The 15,379-nt window shown below is 66.6% G+C and overlaps 1 protein-coding gene across 2 annotated transcripts in view; it reads right to left on the reverse strand.

Annotated features, from left to right (window-relative positions):
* Positions 1-8,641: 8,641 nt before the first annotated feature.
* Positions 8,642-15,379, reverse strand: part of FGFRL1 (fibroblast growth factor receptor like 1) — a 21,084-nt gene continuing 14,346 nt past the window's right edge. For both annotated transcript variants that reach the window (XM_040625487.1, XM_040625488.1), the window contains exons 3-7: positions 12,049-12,321; positions 10,876-10,956; positions 10,498-10,782; positions 10,072-10,425; positions 8,642-9,933 (exon numbers count right to left, since the gene is read on the reverse strand). In XM_040625487.1, coding sequence (XP_040481421.1) covers positions 9,491-9,933; positions 10,072-10,425; positions 10,498-10,782; positions 10,876-10,956; positions 12,049-12,321 — 1,436 coding nt within the window. In that variant the 3' untranslated portion in view covers positions 8,642-9,490. The remainder of the gene's footprint in view (positions 9,934-10,071; positions 10,426-10,497; positions 10,783-10,875; positions 10,957-12,048; positions 12,322-15,379) is intronic.

Genomic DNA, 15,379 nt, shown 5'->3' on the forward strand with positions numbered 1-15,379 from the left:
TGGGGGTCCCCAAGCCTCAGTTCACCCATGTGAGGTGCAGCAGCCACAGGCGTGGGCTCAGGTCTGCTGTCGACGGCAGGGAACTGCGGGCGGGGGAGGGGGGTCTGCCTGCCATCCCCAAGCGGGGCATCCCGGACCGCCCCCTGCCTTGCCCTGGGATAGGCCCTCTTCCCCGCCCCCCCAGGGTCTCCCCACTTCTGGGCAGGCTTCGGACCCCAGCACGCAACCCCGCGGCCTGAGGGTGGGTGCCATGGCTGTGGGGTTTGCCCCCAGGGGCTCCTGCCTGGTGCTCCCGGGGTGGGGCTGCAGGCCAGGGCCCCGGTTCCCTACTGGCCCCTGCTGAGGCCCCCAGCCTGCTGGGCTGTGCAGCGTGGTGGGGGATTTTGGCCATGAGGATCAAAGCTGGGCCTGGCTGGGCAGAGTTGGCCCTTCCCAGGGCAGATAAGAAGGATCAGACGCCACAGAGGGGCTCTGGGGTCACCTTTCAGCCTCAGCGCAGACTCAGGCAAGGCTACAACACGTCCCAAGACAGAGCTATCAGGCTGGCTCTCACGGCTCTGCTGAGACCCCCCCCAGGGAGACCCCGCCAGCGGGGGTGCATGGAGGGAGGGGGGTCGAGTGAGGGGAGACCAGGGGCTCAAGCCCCACACACACCTGTACACACGCACACACGTATGCACCACACATAGGTGCACGCATGCACACGTGCCCATCCGTGGCCCCAGACTGCCCCTGGACGGACTGTGGCCGAGGGGCAGGATCTTCCAGAGGATGGGGCCCTTGGGGCCAGGGTCACCCTACTTGCGGGCAAGGGAACAGCTTGGCTGCCGCGGGATGGACAGCAGACCCCTTTGCTCACATCCGAGGGGACCCCTGCCTTCTCCACCCTCAGCCAGACAAGCCGCCAGGGCCTGGCGGGGGCTGGGAGGGGAGAGGAGGAGAGGGCACAGAGCCAGTTCCCCGGGCGGGGTGGGGTGTGGCGGGGGCTGTGGCCTGGGGCTTGCGGAGGTGGAGGCCCAGGCTCCCAGGCCTCCCGTAGACACCCCGCTCTGCTGGGCCAGAGGGTGGTGGGGCAGGCAGCCCCTCCAGCTCCTCTGCGGAGCCCAGCCCTGGCGTCCGCTGGGCCTGGCAGCAGGGCCGGCCGGGCGGGTGAGGGCTGCTGGCTGGCTCTCCCTCATTTCCTCTTGGCCTACAGGCTCCAGCAGCCGCAGGAACAAAGGGCGGATTGTGCCTCGTTCTGGGCCCGCTCCCTGGCCGGGCCACTGCCCTTGCCGGGCCCTGTGGGCGATGTTCATGTTTGGAGGGAAGGCTCCTCCAGCCAGCCTGCAAGGGCTCAGGGAGCGTGGGCCGCAGCTGCAGGCCTGGGAGCCCAGGAGCCTGGCCCAGGCTGAGCTGGCCCGCCACCCTCTTCAGCGGCCACCGTACCATCGGGGGCATCAGCCAGGATGTCTCCCCGGGGCCCTCCCCGTGCCTTCCCCTACACAGACACTTTCTGTCGCCAGGCCAGGGCTCATGGCGGCCTCCCCCGGGGCCTGTGATGCCTGCCACCACCCATCCACCCTGCTGGGCCAGAAGGAAAGGCCCCTCTTGTCTGTCTGTGGCAGGCCTCCTGGGTCACCCGAGGGTAGGCAGGAGGCAGACACACTCTGTCTGGCACCACACACCCCGACATTCTGGGCCCGAAAGCTGCATCTCCCACCAAGCATTTAATGAGCGGCACTGTGTGCAGTTGTGGGCGTCAGAACCCCAGCCCTCCTGAGCCCACGCTGGGGACACTTGCCAGAGGCAACAGACAGCCGAGGGCAACCACCATCCCGCCTCCCAGGCGGGTCTGGGGTCCTTGACAAGGCCGTGCTGGCCGGACACCCACACTCAGGACATGCACAGAGACAGGGATGTGCTCCAAGGCCTCCCCCGGAACCAGCGGGGCCCGCAGGATGCTCAGAAGAGCCGGGGCACTGGGCTGCAGGCCGGGAAGAGGGAACAGCCTCCTCCCCGCCAGAAACGGGAGCCGGCTCATCCCGGCCGAGCCCCGTGGCCAGTGTTCCAGCAGGACCCCCACCGGCTGCGCACAGCCTCCCAGAGGCCTCACGCCCGTCCCACCCGTGCCCGCCCCACTGTTGCTTTAGCTCCCACCACCGCCGTCAAAGGAGCTTTGTGGCTGCCCGAGGAGTCGGGTGCCGATTGTCTTGGAGGGGCTCCAGCAACGAACAGTGGAGAACAGCTTTTAGAAGAAAATGGAAAAAATAGAGGAAAAAGCTGTGAAGGAATAAGGAACTTGCCTCTGCAGAGCCCTGCCCATCCCGCCCACCAGTCGGGCCAGGGCCCCTCATGCCCTGGGCTGAGTCAGAGCGCTGGGGTGGCGGCCAGGCATGCACAATGCGGAGGGAGGCGCTGCCCAGGGCACATGGGGGTTGAGGCGGGGGTCATGGCTCCCTTCAGCCCAGGGCCAGGAGTGGGTGGGGTTGTGGCCCCAGGACCCCCACCTTCCTGCCCACACATCAGAGGGTCGGAGGAAGGCCAGGCCAGACGCTGGCTCAAGGAGGAGGCTCAGAGAGGGCAGAGGGCCGTGGCCACCCTGAGCTCATTGCCCCTCATTCACTGGGTCCCGCCTACAGCTAGGCGGCCTCCTAACCAGGTGCCCCGGGCATGGCCCCGAGGGGGGTCCCGGCCAGGTAGCGGACAGCTCTGGTGCCGACCTGCTCCCCCTCCCTCCCTCCGGGGTGGACACGGCTGGGTGGGGGGGGAGGTGCACACTGCTTTCCAGCCAAGACCTCTGCCCGAGGCCCAGTCTCCCCCATTCCTCCCGCCTCTGCTACTCTGCAGCCCTTGCCCCTCCCTTCAGGGACCCCCCAGACCCTGGGCCCCCCCAAGAGGCTGATGAAGCCTCGGCCGGCAGGCACCAGGGCAGAGACACCCCTGGCTGCTCCCCGCTGTGCTCTGAGCGAGGGCCCTTCCAGGGTCTAGGGGAGGGCTCTTCAGCTTGGCCTTGCCTAGGACTCGCCCATGCAGTTGCATCCACTGCAACCCAGCACAGCCCGCCACCCGCCCCACCACTCCCTCCCTGCACTCAGGGTAAGGCCGGCACCCGCCCCTCCGGCCAGCTGTTGGCAGCTGTCACCACCTGCCGGCCAAGGGCCAGATGCCCCGCGGCTGTCGGCTGTCATGGGGGGGGGGAACGTGCAGCTGCCTTGGGGGGGTGTGGCAGCCTCAGGCCCCACCACTCCCTCACCTGGGGCTCCTGCAGGCCCTCTGTGGGTCCCCCCACCCTGCCCCCGGATGGGGTGTGTGTTTCAGCTCAGCCACTGTGGGGCATAGACCTCTGGCCCCGATCCTGTCTCCCCCCGCCCTCCAACACAGGGTGTGCTCCCCATTGAGACAGCACAGACCTTCACGGGGTCCAGCAGGCAGAGCTGGGCTGTCAGAGCTCAGGAGGCCCTCTCCCCTCTACCCCAAGGCTTGGCTGTGGGGCTGCTGGTGGGGTCCTCAGAACCCTTCACGTGCTTCTCCCCTCGGCCTCTCTGGAACTGTGACGGTGGTGTGGACAGGGGTCGGTGCGGCCTCTGGGGGTGAGCCCACGCCCCTCCAGCCCAGGAAAGAGGCCTCGGGGAGGCCAGAGGAGGGAGCGAGCCTCCCGCCAGCAGGCACAGCCCAGATGGGCCTGGCCGGTGGTCAGGAAGTGAGGGGCAGCGTGTACGCCCAGCCCAAAACCCCGGCGGTGGAATGCAGCTCCCAGAAATCCTCCAGCCACAGTGCTGGCCGTTGGGCCCGACCCATGCTGCCTTGTCAGCCCAGACAAAGACCAGACTCAAGACGCCCCAAAAGGAACCAGCCGGGATCCCGAGAGGTAGACGTGTGCAGAGGGGCTCCTGACCCCAGCGCCTGCCCTGCCCCAGGCTGGTGCTGAGTTTGTGCGGAGACCCCACCCACCCACGCCCAGGGCTGACCGAGATTCCCAGGGTGGGGGTACAGACAGGCAGGGGCTAGTGCGAGGCCTGACCCACCAATCAGCAGTGCTCGGGCACAAGCCACTGACTGGCATCAGCGGCCTCAGAGTCTGGGCCAGGCTGCTGCCCAGCAGAAGCGTATTCGGGGGTGAGCCCCTGAGCCCACCGAGCAGGGCCCCAGGCTCACCCCCGGCAGGGCAGAGCACCGGGGTGGTGAGGCCAGAACACACCATTGGGAGTGGCCACCCCCTGGGTCATCCCCACAGGAGAAGCCCAGGTGGGAGCCCGCTCTGCACCCCTCGATCCCTCAGGCCCAGGGATGGGAACTGGCTCCCACCTAGTGTCACCAAAGCACGCGAGCCGGGGTCGGGGGAGCTCTCCCCACGCGGGCAGCTGCTGTCCAGGGACCAGAGTGGCTGGGGCGGGGCGCCGGCCTGCAGGGACCTCTGAGACAGCAGAGGCCATGGAGACCTGTCCAGGACAGGCGTGGGGGCCGGGGGCGCCCTGGGTGGGACTGATAGGACAGGGCCGAATCTCAGGAAGGACAGCACAGACCTTCACAGGGTCCAGCAGGCAGAGCTGGGCTGTCAGAGCTGTAGGTCAGAGCTGCCCCTGGGTTGGTCCCAGGCTGGGGAGTGGACGGTGTCAGGGGGTCACGCTGAGGGGCTGGCCAGGGAGCCCCCACTGGGCCGCGTACTTGTGTCATAGTGACCAGGCTTATCCATGAGGGAGACGGACGGCAGGAGGGCTCGTGCGGAGCCTGTGGCCCAGAGGCATGGCCGTCCTGCGAGGCCCCAGAGCAGCTCAGGGTTGGATGGGCATTTCCCCAGGGGGGCCCCCATTTTCACCAGGTGGGGGAAGTGCAGACCATCTCTGCTCCCTCCTTCACCCCAGTGTCAACCACGGAGCCTGCCCTCTGCTTCCACAGGCCAGGCCCACTCGTAGCCCAGGGTGGGGGCTGGAGGTATGGCGGTGGGAGGGGTCCTCGCACAGGCCCTGACTCCTCTCTGGATCCCGCCAGCCCCGGGGCGCCACCGCAGACCAGCCCTGCCATGGGGTCACCAAGGGTCCCTGAGCTACAGAGGGCCCTCCGTCCGCAGCCCCATCCATGGCCCTGGGCAGAGACTCCCCAGAGACAGTCACGAGGCCTAAAAATAAACCCCAAACCCTAGGACCGTACATCACCCATGCCCCCTAGGAGAGCTCCTGAGCCCCAGCTTCCCCCAGGCCTGGGTGGCCATGTGGGGCCAGGCACACAGAGAGGTCAGCAGAGGGCACAGAGGGCGCCCCTGGCCAACAAGCCCCACCCTTACCCCCTGCACGTGGCCAAGCCCTTCTATGTGCCCCCTGGATGTGGCAGGGGCGCTACTGAGGGCTCTGGTCTCCTGGGACACCCAGGAGGTTCTCACACCTTATGCTGGTGCCAGGTGTGGGGCAGGGTCTGCTTCCCCCCTTCCCAGCCCAGCCAGGGGCCCAGCTCCCTGAATGGGCTTGGCCCTGTGGGAGTCCCTGTGTCTGTACCCCACCTCCCACAGCTCCTGCCCCACAGGCCAGCCCTGTCTCTGTATGGCCCGGCCTCGTGCCCCACGCCTGGGCAGAGTCACTCAGGAGCACTTGCTGCACAGGGCTGCAGGGCCGGGACCCTACAAGCCCCACAAAACCCAGCGTCGGCAGCTGGGGCAGCCTGGCCATCCCCTGTGGGCCCTTAACCTCGGGCTCCGAGTCCAGGCCAAGGCTGTGCTGTCCCCATCCTGTGTCCTGACTGCATATCCCATGTTCCTGACACCTCTCCTGTGTCCCACATTCTGCATTCCTGTCCCAGTCCCCTGGCCTGACCCCAGGACAAGGCTCTGATCTCCTGCCAGGCCCTCCCGACCCAAGTCCTGTGGGGGTGGGGTTGTCCCACATCCCCCTCATTCTCATCAGCCTGAGCCGCCCCCCCCCCCCGACAGCTGTGGGATGAGACTCCCCTTTGAAGCAGGATGACCGGGAAGCGTGTGGGGAGGGGGGGGGATCACGCCCGAAGTGTCAGAGCATGAGCTGCCCTTTCAAGTTCTCCAGGATTCACGGACCGGCTTATCACCACACAGGAACAGATCAGAGCGAAGACTGCTGGCCCCGCTCAGCACTTGGGGCTCCAGCCACGGCACACAGCCCCCCACCAAGGACGCCAGGAGCGTCCTCCTGAAATGGCCTGTCAGAAGTCCCTGTCCAGCCTGGCATGGCCTGGGGTCACTCTGAGGACGCAGCTGGATCCCTCTCCTCTGCCTCCAAACTGGGAGCTCCCAGGGCCGGGCTCAGGCTCCACCCCACAGAGCACCCCACAGAGCACCCCACAGAGCTGCGGATACTGGGTCTTGTGTTCTTCTTGGTCCTCATAGCTTTGAGGGCTGCTCACTGCCCTTCCTGCCCATGCGGGGGAGACCATGGAGGGACAGGGGAAGCCCACCTCCCCACGCACCCCTCCTCTCTTTCTGTAGGGCCCCATCCTGGGTGGGGGAACCTGCCCTCAACACCAGCTGAGTCTTGTCCCTCTGCATCAGACCTGGGAGTCCCCGAGGGGGGACCGGGCACCCATAGACACAAAGGTGGGGGTTCAGGTGCAGGGTGGGAGTTGGCAGAATGGCCAGGGTCCAAGAGAAGCCCCACTGGTCCGTTGGCAAACGTCTGTTTGATGAAGCTCAGGCCTGGGACCCCTGGGCCTGTGAGGCTGGGGTGTGGGGCACCCTGTCTTTCACAGCCCTTGCATCCGGACCGGCATCTACGCTCCCCAGACTCACCCCTCCCCTACGCCCTGGACCCAGCCACCTGTCCGCACTACTGTCCTCTCCGCTGCCCCCGCATGTGAGGTGCAGGAAACGAGATTCTATCCTGGGAGTGTGGAGCACAGAGTGGCCTCTACAATGGGGGGGGGACCTCAAAATGGGGCCCTGCGACAGAGGGGACAAGAACCAGGGTCAAGGGTGTCTCCCAGGGGTCATGCAGCATAGCGCTGGAGACAGCCCCAGGAGAGCAGTGGTACAGGGCAAGGCCAAGGGAGGAGGGTCTGGAAGCTGCAGGGCCGAGGCTGCAGGTGGCCCCTGAGAAGGGCTTGGGGGGCGTCTGGAGCCACGTGGTCACCTCTAGAGCAGGAAGCTGAGGTCATTGTGGGTCAGGCTGCGGCTGAGGACCCTGAGCCCCAGGGTGTGGTCACGAAGGCACAGGGCTTCGGGGGGACCGGGCAGGGTCCCCACGTGTTCAAAGAGTTACTGGTCCCTCAGTGCCTGCCTCCCCTCAGAACCCCTGAAAGGGCCGTCAGGGGCGTGGAGCCCAGGGTTGCTGGTCTCAGCGAGAGCCGGGACCAGGGCCCTGCCCAGCCGGTCTTGCCCCCGAGAGAGGAACCACCAGAACTCCTTGGAGACAGAAGACAAGGGCAGTTCCCACGTGAGCCCCGGGCAGACGCACTGGACCTCGGCTGGGAAGGGCACAGGCACCTTTGGAGGTCCAGGGGGGCTGTTCCCTCCCAGGTGCCGGGGGGCTGCTCATCCCCATGGCCTATGGAGGTCCTGTAGCCCAAGTTCTCCCCGCCACACAGGCTGACTCTTTCCATCCCTCCCCCACCTCAGACCGAAACACATCCAGGCACCGGCCCCCACAGCCTGTCCCGTCTGGGGAACATCTGTGGGTCACCAGCTGCGGTTGCCTGAAGCCCCCCAGCTCCCCCTGGCTGCTACAGCAGAGCTCCCACAGCTAGCTTCCCATGGTGCCCCCGAAGCTGGCGTCCATCACCCAGAGGCCTCTAGCCCTGCCCGGGCTCTGTCACTGCCTGTGGAATCAACATCACCACAGTGGGCCTTCCCTCAGGGCTGGCCCCTGCCTCCTGGGGGAAGAAAGAGTGGGATCCATCCTGGGGTGGCCAGGGAGCTCAGTGGAAGAGGGCCAGAGGATGGGGCCTAGCTCCAGGACACCAGACGAGAGTCCCCAGACTTGCCCTCAGCTGGGGAAAAGGGAGATGGGGGAGGCTTGGCCCTGAACTTGGGGAGCTCCAGCTGCAGGAAATAGAGGTACCCAGGTAGGATGGTGGGTGTCCTGGCCTGTAGGGCTGGGCAGAACCTATTCTTAATTCCTACAGTGCCCCAGACACCAGCAAGGGCCGCCCCTTTGCCCAGACCTTCCAAGGCTCTGGGGACCCAAAGATTTGCTAAAATCACATTATCTTAGTGCCTCTTCTTAAGGGGCAGCAAGTCCCAGCTTCAGTGTCCCCGCTGGAGAGAGACCATTGTTCACAGCCCGGTAGTGGCTGGCAGATTCGGGACTGCATCCTCCAGCAGGCAGCAGGACAGGGGTGACGCGGCCCCAGCCCTCCACAGCCAGCAGCTGAACCCCCAGAGTGCGGGCCAGGGAAACCACAGGCCCTGCACTGAGGGCCACCCTGGTAGAGAGGGGACACCTACTGGGCCAGGTACACTAGCTAGGGGGATGCCTGCAGGTGTGTGTCCGTTGGTGCTCCCAACACGGCCGCCTGAGTTCAGTTCAGGGGAGCTGAGGCCCCCGGACCCCAAGGTGTCAGCCCCAGAACCTCAGGCCAACGGAGCCCAAGCCTGGCACACAGGCACACACGCATGTGCACCCACACACCTGTACACAGACATAAGCACACACAGACGCAGGCCCACACACGTGCACACACAGAAGTCAAAGGCAGGAACATCAGCTTAGTGGAAGAGGATGCACATTTTCTTGTTTAACAAAATAAATTAAATATGCTAAGCTTCAGCTCAAACTCTATATAAAATTACAGAGGTCTGCGGCTGCCGCAGGCAGTGGGGTGGGTGCCCGGCCCCAAGGTGGCCATCAGGCCAGGTGCGTCCCAGGCCCAAGGACAGGCCAGGTCTGCGGTGCCACCTTCCTTCCAGCATTATTAATATTATTATCTTCGTTTCTTAAATATAAATATCAAGGGCCCTTCTCTCTGGCAGTGGGAGCCTGGATGGGGCAGGGTCACCCCCAGCCAGCTCCGGCCTCTCGGGACAGGGGCCCGGACTGCTCGGCCTGACCTCCCGGCCCAGGGTACTGGGGGACTCCTGGACGCCCGGACAGGTGGTGGGCAAAAACAGCCAGCCGCCCGTGGGGGCCTGGGCAGGGATGCAGGCGGCAGGCACAGGGCAGGGGCCGGGGGGGGGTTTGGTTTGCAAAGCCAGGGTGCCTCAGATCGCCTGCCAGGCGCGGGGAGGGGAGGCCTGACCGTGGCCCTGTGAGATCCCCCTCACAGGAACCAAGGGATTCCTTCATCAACTAGCCCACTGCTCCACGCACGCTGCAGAGCTGCAAACACAGACCTTCCCCAGAGCGTCTCAGTCTGAGGGTGTGTGTGCGTGTGTGTGTGTGTCCAGAGGTATGTCGTACACGCAGGTGCGCCATCCAGGGCGTACGGGGCGCTGACTGTGCCTCCCGCCCGGCCCCACCTCTCTCTGCGGCCCTCTGCCCCAGCCCGCCTGCTCCCGCAGCTGGAGCGTGAACGGGCGGGCGCCCCCTGCGGCTGCACGCCCCCGCGGCCGCACCATCTAGCACTGATAGTGGATGTGCTGGTGGATCTTGCCCTCCACGTGAGCGTGCGTGTGTGAGTGCGTGTGCGTGTGCGTGTGCACGTCTGTGTAGAGTTTGGGGTAAAGTCTGGGGCCAGCAGACTGGCCTGGGCCCAGCAAGTGCTGGGGGGCCGTGGGAGGCCCAAGCTCCTCACACAGCCCCATGCCGGGGGCGGTACCGAGGGCGGCTGGCACGGGAAGGTCCTTGTCCCCACCACGGTCGCGAGCAGCCACGGGCGGGCGGTGCGCAGGCAGAGGAGGGGCGGGCCCAGGCGCACACGGCTTCTTCTTGGCCTGGCAGAGCCACAGGAGCACGGTGCCGAGGATGAAGACGGCGCCGGCCGGGATGCCGATGACCACGGGCCACGGCAAGCTAGTGGTCGAGGACGAGGGGGCCACGGGTGGCCCTGGTGGCTTGGGGTCTGCAAGAGAGGCCAAGGGAGGGGGTGGGGGGACGAACATCGCCACAGGTCCCCGGAGAGCCCGCGGGAGACCCGGCCGGGGCAGGGGCCACGCCGCGTCGTGCGGCCGGGGCGGGGGGCGGGGGGCGGCACACACACCTGGCAGCACGGTGAGGAAGGCGCTGCGGAAGCTGTAGCCCATGGTGTTGGCGCCCAGGCAAATGTACATGCCCGCGTCGTCCTGGCGCGCGCGGGCGATGAGCAGCTTATTGAGGTAGGAGCCGTCGGGCCTCGACCACACGTCGCCCGTGGGCAGCACCACAAACTTCTGGCCGCCCACGTCAATGGTGGAGTTGTAGCGGCCCTCGGCGCCGTACTCCACACGCTTCAGCCACTGGATCACCGGCTTCACGTCACTGCGCACTTTGCACTGGAAGGACGTGGTGCCCCCGAAGTCCACGGTCGTGTTCACGGGGTGCGTGCCCGTGAGGACGGGCTTGGAGCGCGTCCGCTCTGCGCGGGGACACGGATGTCAGCGCCGCCGCCGGGCGCCGCCACCCCCCGCCCCCCAGCCCTGGCACTCACGGATCACGTCCACCTTGTACGTCGCGTTGATGGCCCCTGCGCGGTTGGACACGCGACACGTGTACTTGCCACTGTCCTCGGGACGCAGGTTCTTCAGACTCAGCGTCCACTTCTTCTTCCCGTGCTCCCCGGCCTCCAAGCCCGTCAAGGCCTGGTCGTCCTTCATCCACATGATGTCGGGCCGCGGGTGCCCACTGGCCACGCACTTGAGCCGCACGGAGCTGCCCACGGGCCGTGCGATCACCCGGCGCCTCATCTTGGAGGGCTGTGTGAAGCGGGGCCGCGCTGCGGGACGGGCCGGCACAGAGGTCAGCGAGGCCCCGGGAGGGCCGGCCCCACCTGCACCCAAGGAGGAGGGTGACGTCTGCCCCATCTCACCCCACTGCTTGCTGGCTGCGTCCTCCTGGCCCCCAGAGGAGCCATCGTGCCCCAGACGCTCCCTTCCTGGGCCAGTGTCATCTGCAGAGGGGAGGGCACATGAGAGGGGCCCCAACAGTCCCCACCCTGACCCCAGGCTGGTTCCCAGGCCCCAGCCTTGGGCCCAGCTGGGAAAGCTCTAGAAACAAATGGGAGCCCCTGGGGGCACACCCACAGCTCAGAATCCCAGAGACAGCTGGGCAAGAGCTGCCTGCCCAGCCTACCCCCTGGGTGCAGGTGACCCCAACAGAGCTGCCCCCCCCGGCTCCGGGGGGTCTGCAGGGCCAGTGGGAGGAGGGGGCCAGGCCCGCCTGGCAGCTGCAGTAACCCTAGCCCACATCAAGGAGCCGAGGCCTTGGTGAGCTGACATGGCTCGCATACCGCCTCGTCATCCTCCCCTTTCAAAGGACAGTGGGGGGGACACCAGCAGTGTTCCCATTCCACGATCCGGAGCAGGGGGCCCAGTGGGGGTGGGGCAAGCTAAGGAATGCCCCTCCTGTGACAGCCGCCTCCACCCTGCCGGGGACCCAGGGAGGGGGTGGCACGGGTCATGCTCCCCCTTTGCGAGATGGGCCACCATGGCTGCCAGGGAGCCCCACCCCCAGGGACCCACCCCAGGAGCACGTGGGGGAGGGCCAGGCGTGCGCCTGGTACCAGTGAGCAGAGGGTGTGTCGCTGGGGACCCCACCAGTCCCCAAGCCTGGGCCCCAGAGGCAGAAGAGAACAGAAGGCCCTTGGCGGCCCCTCTGAACTCTGAAACCTGAGCCTCAAAGTTAGAGCCGACGCCAAGGCCGCCAGCCTGCCCGGCCGGCCCTTTGGTGGGACCACCACCCGGGGGCTCCCCTGTGCCCACTCCTGCTGCCCCCTAGCCAGCCTTGGTCTCCCCAACAGCAGAGGCTCTGGGGACCCCGAGGCACAGGCCCGAGAGGGGGGGGCCGGGCTGGGGGTGGTGACACAGGGGTCAGGCCCCTGTCCTGGCTCAGAGGAGGCCGGCAGGACGGGTCTCCTCCTGGTAGCAGTGTGCCGAGCTCAGGCAGCGCCAGGACAGGGTGGGGGCCACAGGGAAGGTCTGCTCCCCAGGGTTGCATGGACTCAGGGCTCGCGTGGCAGGGCTCCGGCGCGGCCATCACTGACCCATCACGATGAGGGTGTAGTTGACGCTGAGGCTGCCAAAGCCGTTGGTGGCCTTGCACACGTAGGCGCCGGCGTCCTCCCGCTCCACCTCCTTCACCTTGAGGCCTTGGGGCAGCACACGGAAGCGGCTCCAGCCGCCATGGATTGTGCGGCCATCCTTGGTCCACATGGTCAGTGGTGGCGGGTCCCCCTCCACAGGGCACTGCAGCCGCACGGTGCGTCCCAGCCGGGCCACCTGCCTTGGAACCACCTTGTCCGCCATCCTCGGGGGGCCTGCGGCAGGTCAGAGGGCTCAGTCAGGAGGAGGGGACCGGCAGGTGGTCAGGAGTCCGGGCAGGCACGTGTGCTGGAGGCCAGGGGAAGGGGGCTCCCCCTGTCGGGTCCCCACGCAGAGGTACCTGCCCACCCCAGGCAGCGGGGTCTGAAGCACAGGGCCCTGCTCCCAGCCTGCCGTGGTCAGCATTCACCCTGAACCCACTGCCCGCCGGGCCCGCATCCACTGAGCTCCCCCTACGTGCCATCCCACAGGGGCCGGAGGACAGCCGGGCTGGACGTCCACCCACAGGCGAGCCAGGACGGCCCCCACTGCGTCCGCACAGGCAAGGCGCACGGAAGAGTCCGTGCAGCACAAGCAGACGTGTCTGGTGGCCCATGTCTGCCCGTTTGCGTGTGCATGGCCATGTCCGCCAGGTCTGTCTGCATGGCCGAGGCCTCCCTGATGCCAGTCACGCCCAGGGGGCCGGGCAGAGTGGCGCGGTGGGGCGGCATGACCCCAACGCCCTGGGGTCAGAGGGCGAGCAGCAAGGTTTCTGGCTGGCTGGCAGCCCCTGCCCACCGTCCCCCAACGGGAGAAGCGCAAGTCACCAGAGGGAAGAAACCCACTCGCAGCCCTGCCCGTCCACAGCCAGCCTCAGTGCCTCTGTGGTGCGGGGACAGCGGGCATGACCAGCCAGCTGGGAAGGACCCTGCCGGTGTAGAGAGAGGTGGGCCACCTCCCAGCCAACTCTGCAGCTCCTGCAGCGGGGTGACCACAAGGGGCGCTGAGATCTTACCCTCACCCCACCCACTGTACCCCAGACCGCTGCCCTTCCCAGGGGCGTGGCTGGGCCCAGCTCCCAGGACCCCGCCCTCCGGCTGTTGGCCAGGGCACTTGCCCCACCTGCGGCCATGCGGGCCAGGAGGGCCAGCATCCGCATCCTGGACTCTCAGAGGTGCCAGGAGGCGGCTGCTTGGAGATGCTACGGCTACGGGGCCCGAGGGCAGCATGTGTTCTCAATAGCCAGCTGGTGTTTCTTCGACGCGTAATTACCAGCTGGCGACGCGGCCGGCCTTCGCATCCAGGACCCAGAGTGCTTCCGTGGTTGCTTCGGAGGCTCGGGAGGCAGCTTCCTGTTCGCCACCTCCCACCCCCAGGGGACCCTTGCAGAGCACAGCCCCTCACCACTGGTCTGCAGGCGCTGAGGGGAGGTGGGGCTGGTCCCCATTTGGATGGAGAGAGCTGACAGCCCAGGGTCCAGGCAGGAAGGGCCCAGCTTTGCTGGGGGCACAGGGAAATGGGGGACACAGAAACACCAGGCCCTTCCCTCTATGACCACAAGCAAAAAGGGAGCTAGAGGTTGTGGGGGAAGGCCCTACCCAGCCCCCACCCGCTCTCTCCCCCACGCCTGCCTCCCACCCCACCCCACCCAGCCCACCCCAAGGAATGCTTCTTCTCTGCACCCATATTCTGCCTCTGCTAGGGTCCCCCCACCCTTGCCATGGGGCTCCTAACATGGGCCCTAGGCCATCCCCGCACCCCCAGCCAGCCCCCTCCTCACCAAGGGGCTGCTGAGATCTACCTCTCCCTGCTTTCTCAATTGTGTACAGGCCCCCCAGACACCCACCAACTCGCAGTGGGACGGGATGCAGGGCTCACAGACAAGTGGGTCTCCTGAGGCCCCAGCACACCCAGGGTCCCAGCCTTACTCCAGGCAGGCCCTGTCCAACACCTGTCACCGCCTGCAATTCCACTATACAAAGGGGCCTCCCCCAGATGGCAGGACAAAAAGGGCACCCCCCCCAGCCTGCCCAGTGCCTCCCAGGCTGACACCTGGATATACACACAGACCCACAAAACTGCCTGACAAGTATTGGGGTTAGCCCGTGTCCCTCTCTCCCGGGGCTTTGCCAACCCCATCCTGGCCAGCAGTCCCCCACCCTGGAAGAAGCCTGCGTCAATGGCAGAGAGAGGACCCATCAGACAGTGCTTGCAGGGGCAGGAGGGGCACCTCCAGGGGGGCGGGCATCTCCCAGGCCTCAGAGGCCACAGGCCCCCTTGGTCACTGTGGAGAGGCAAGGAGGACAGAGCCAAGTGACTGCCAGACGGACCGGAAGTGTGGCCCCGAGGGCCAGCCTGCACACAGTACAGGGGGACAGGCAGGCCGGCAGCCAGAGGCCCCAGCCGGAGCCAGCCTTATCCTAAAGCAAACAGCCCCCTTCCCCTCCCCCTGGGCCAGGCCTGCCCCACCCCCACCTGGGCTCTGCTGGACCCCCAGCCAGGCCTGCCCTGCCCTCCACCCCCTGCCTCTGCAAAGACCCCAGCAAGCGCACGGGAGGGAGCCCCCCCCAGATTCCTGGGAATTTTGGCCGCCAGCGCGACGGCCACGGTGCTATATTTAGCTTGGGAAACACGAGCCCCCATTGTTCCACCTGGTCAGGTGTCCAACCCACCCAGCCAGAGGCAAACTGAGGCAAGAGCTGAGGCGGATGGCCAGCTGGAGGGGCGGGGGGGGGGCGGCCTCTGGAGTCCTTCAGCCAGCATCCGCACCCTCCCCACGAACGCCTCCTCCAGGAAGCCCTTGACCCTCCACACACCCTAAGCCACAGCCTTGGGCAGTTTTGGGCATGGGCAGGGTGTGGATGGCCACATGGAAGGGGCAGACACAGGGGTAAACAGAGGCTGGGGCTGGGTCTCACCCCTCAAGGGGGCTGAACATCAAGGTGGTACACAGAGAGAGGACCACCACACCCCCTTTCCTCCCTCTCTCCTTCCTGCCCTCCTCCCTGCTGTGAAAACATGGCTAGGAACGGGGGAGCCAGGAGGGGTCAGGGGGCAGCAATCTGGAAGACCCCACATATCCAGCCTACACAGCCAGGCTTCCCAGCCACCATCCAGACTCAGGTGTCACACATACACCCCATCACACCATCTCCCAGACACTGTCCGCCAGACACGGTACCCAGACACTGTCCCCCAGACACACAGGCCGTCCCCCAGACACTGTCCCCCAGACACACAGGCTGTCCCCCAGACACTGTCCCCAGACACTGTCCCCCTGACACACAGGCTGTC

This window comes from Ursus maritimus, unplaced genomic scaffold, assembly GCF_017311325.1.
Source record: "Ursus maritimus isolate PB19 unplaced genomic scaffold, ASM1731132v1 scaffold_8, whole genome shotgun sequence".
Classification (NCBI taxonomy): Eukaryota; Metazoa; Chordata; class Mammalia; order Carnivora; family Ursidae; genus Ursus; species Ursus maritimus.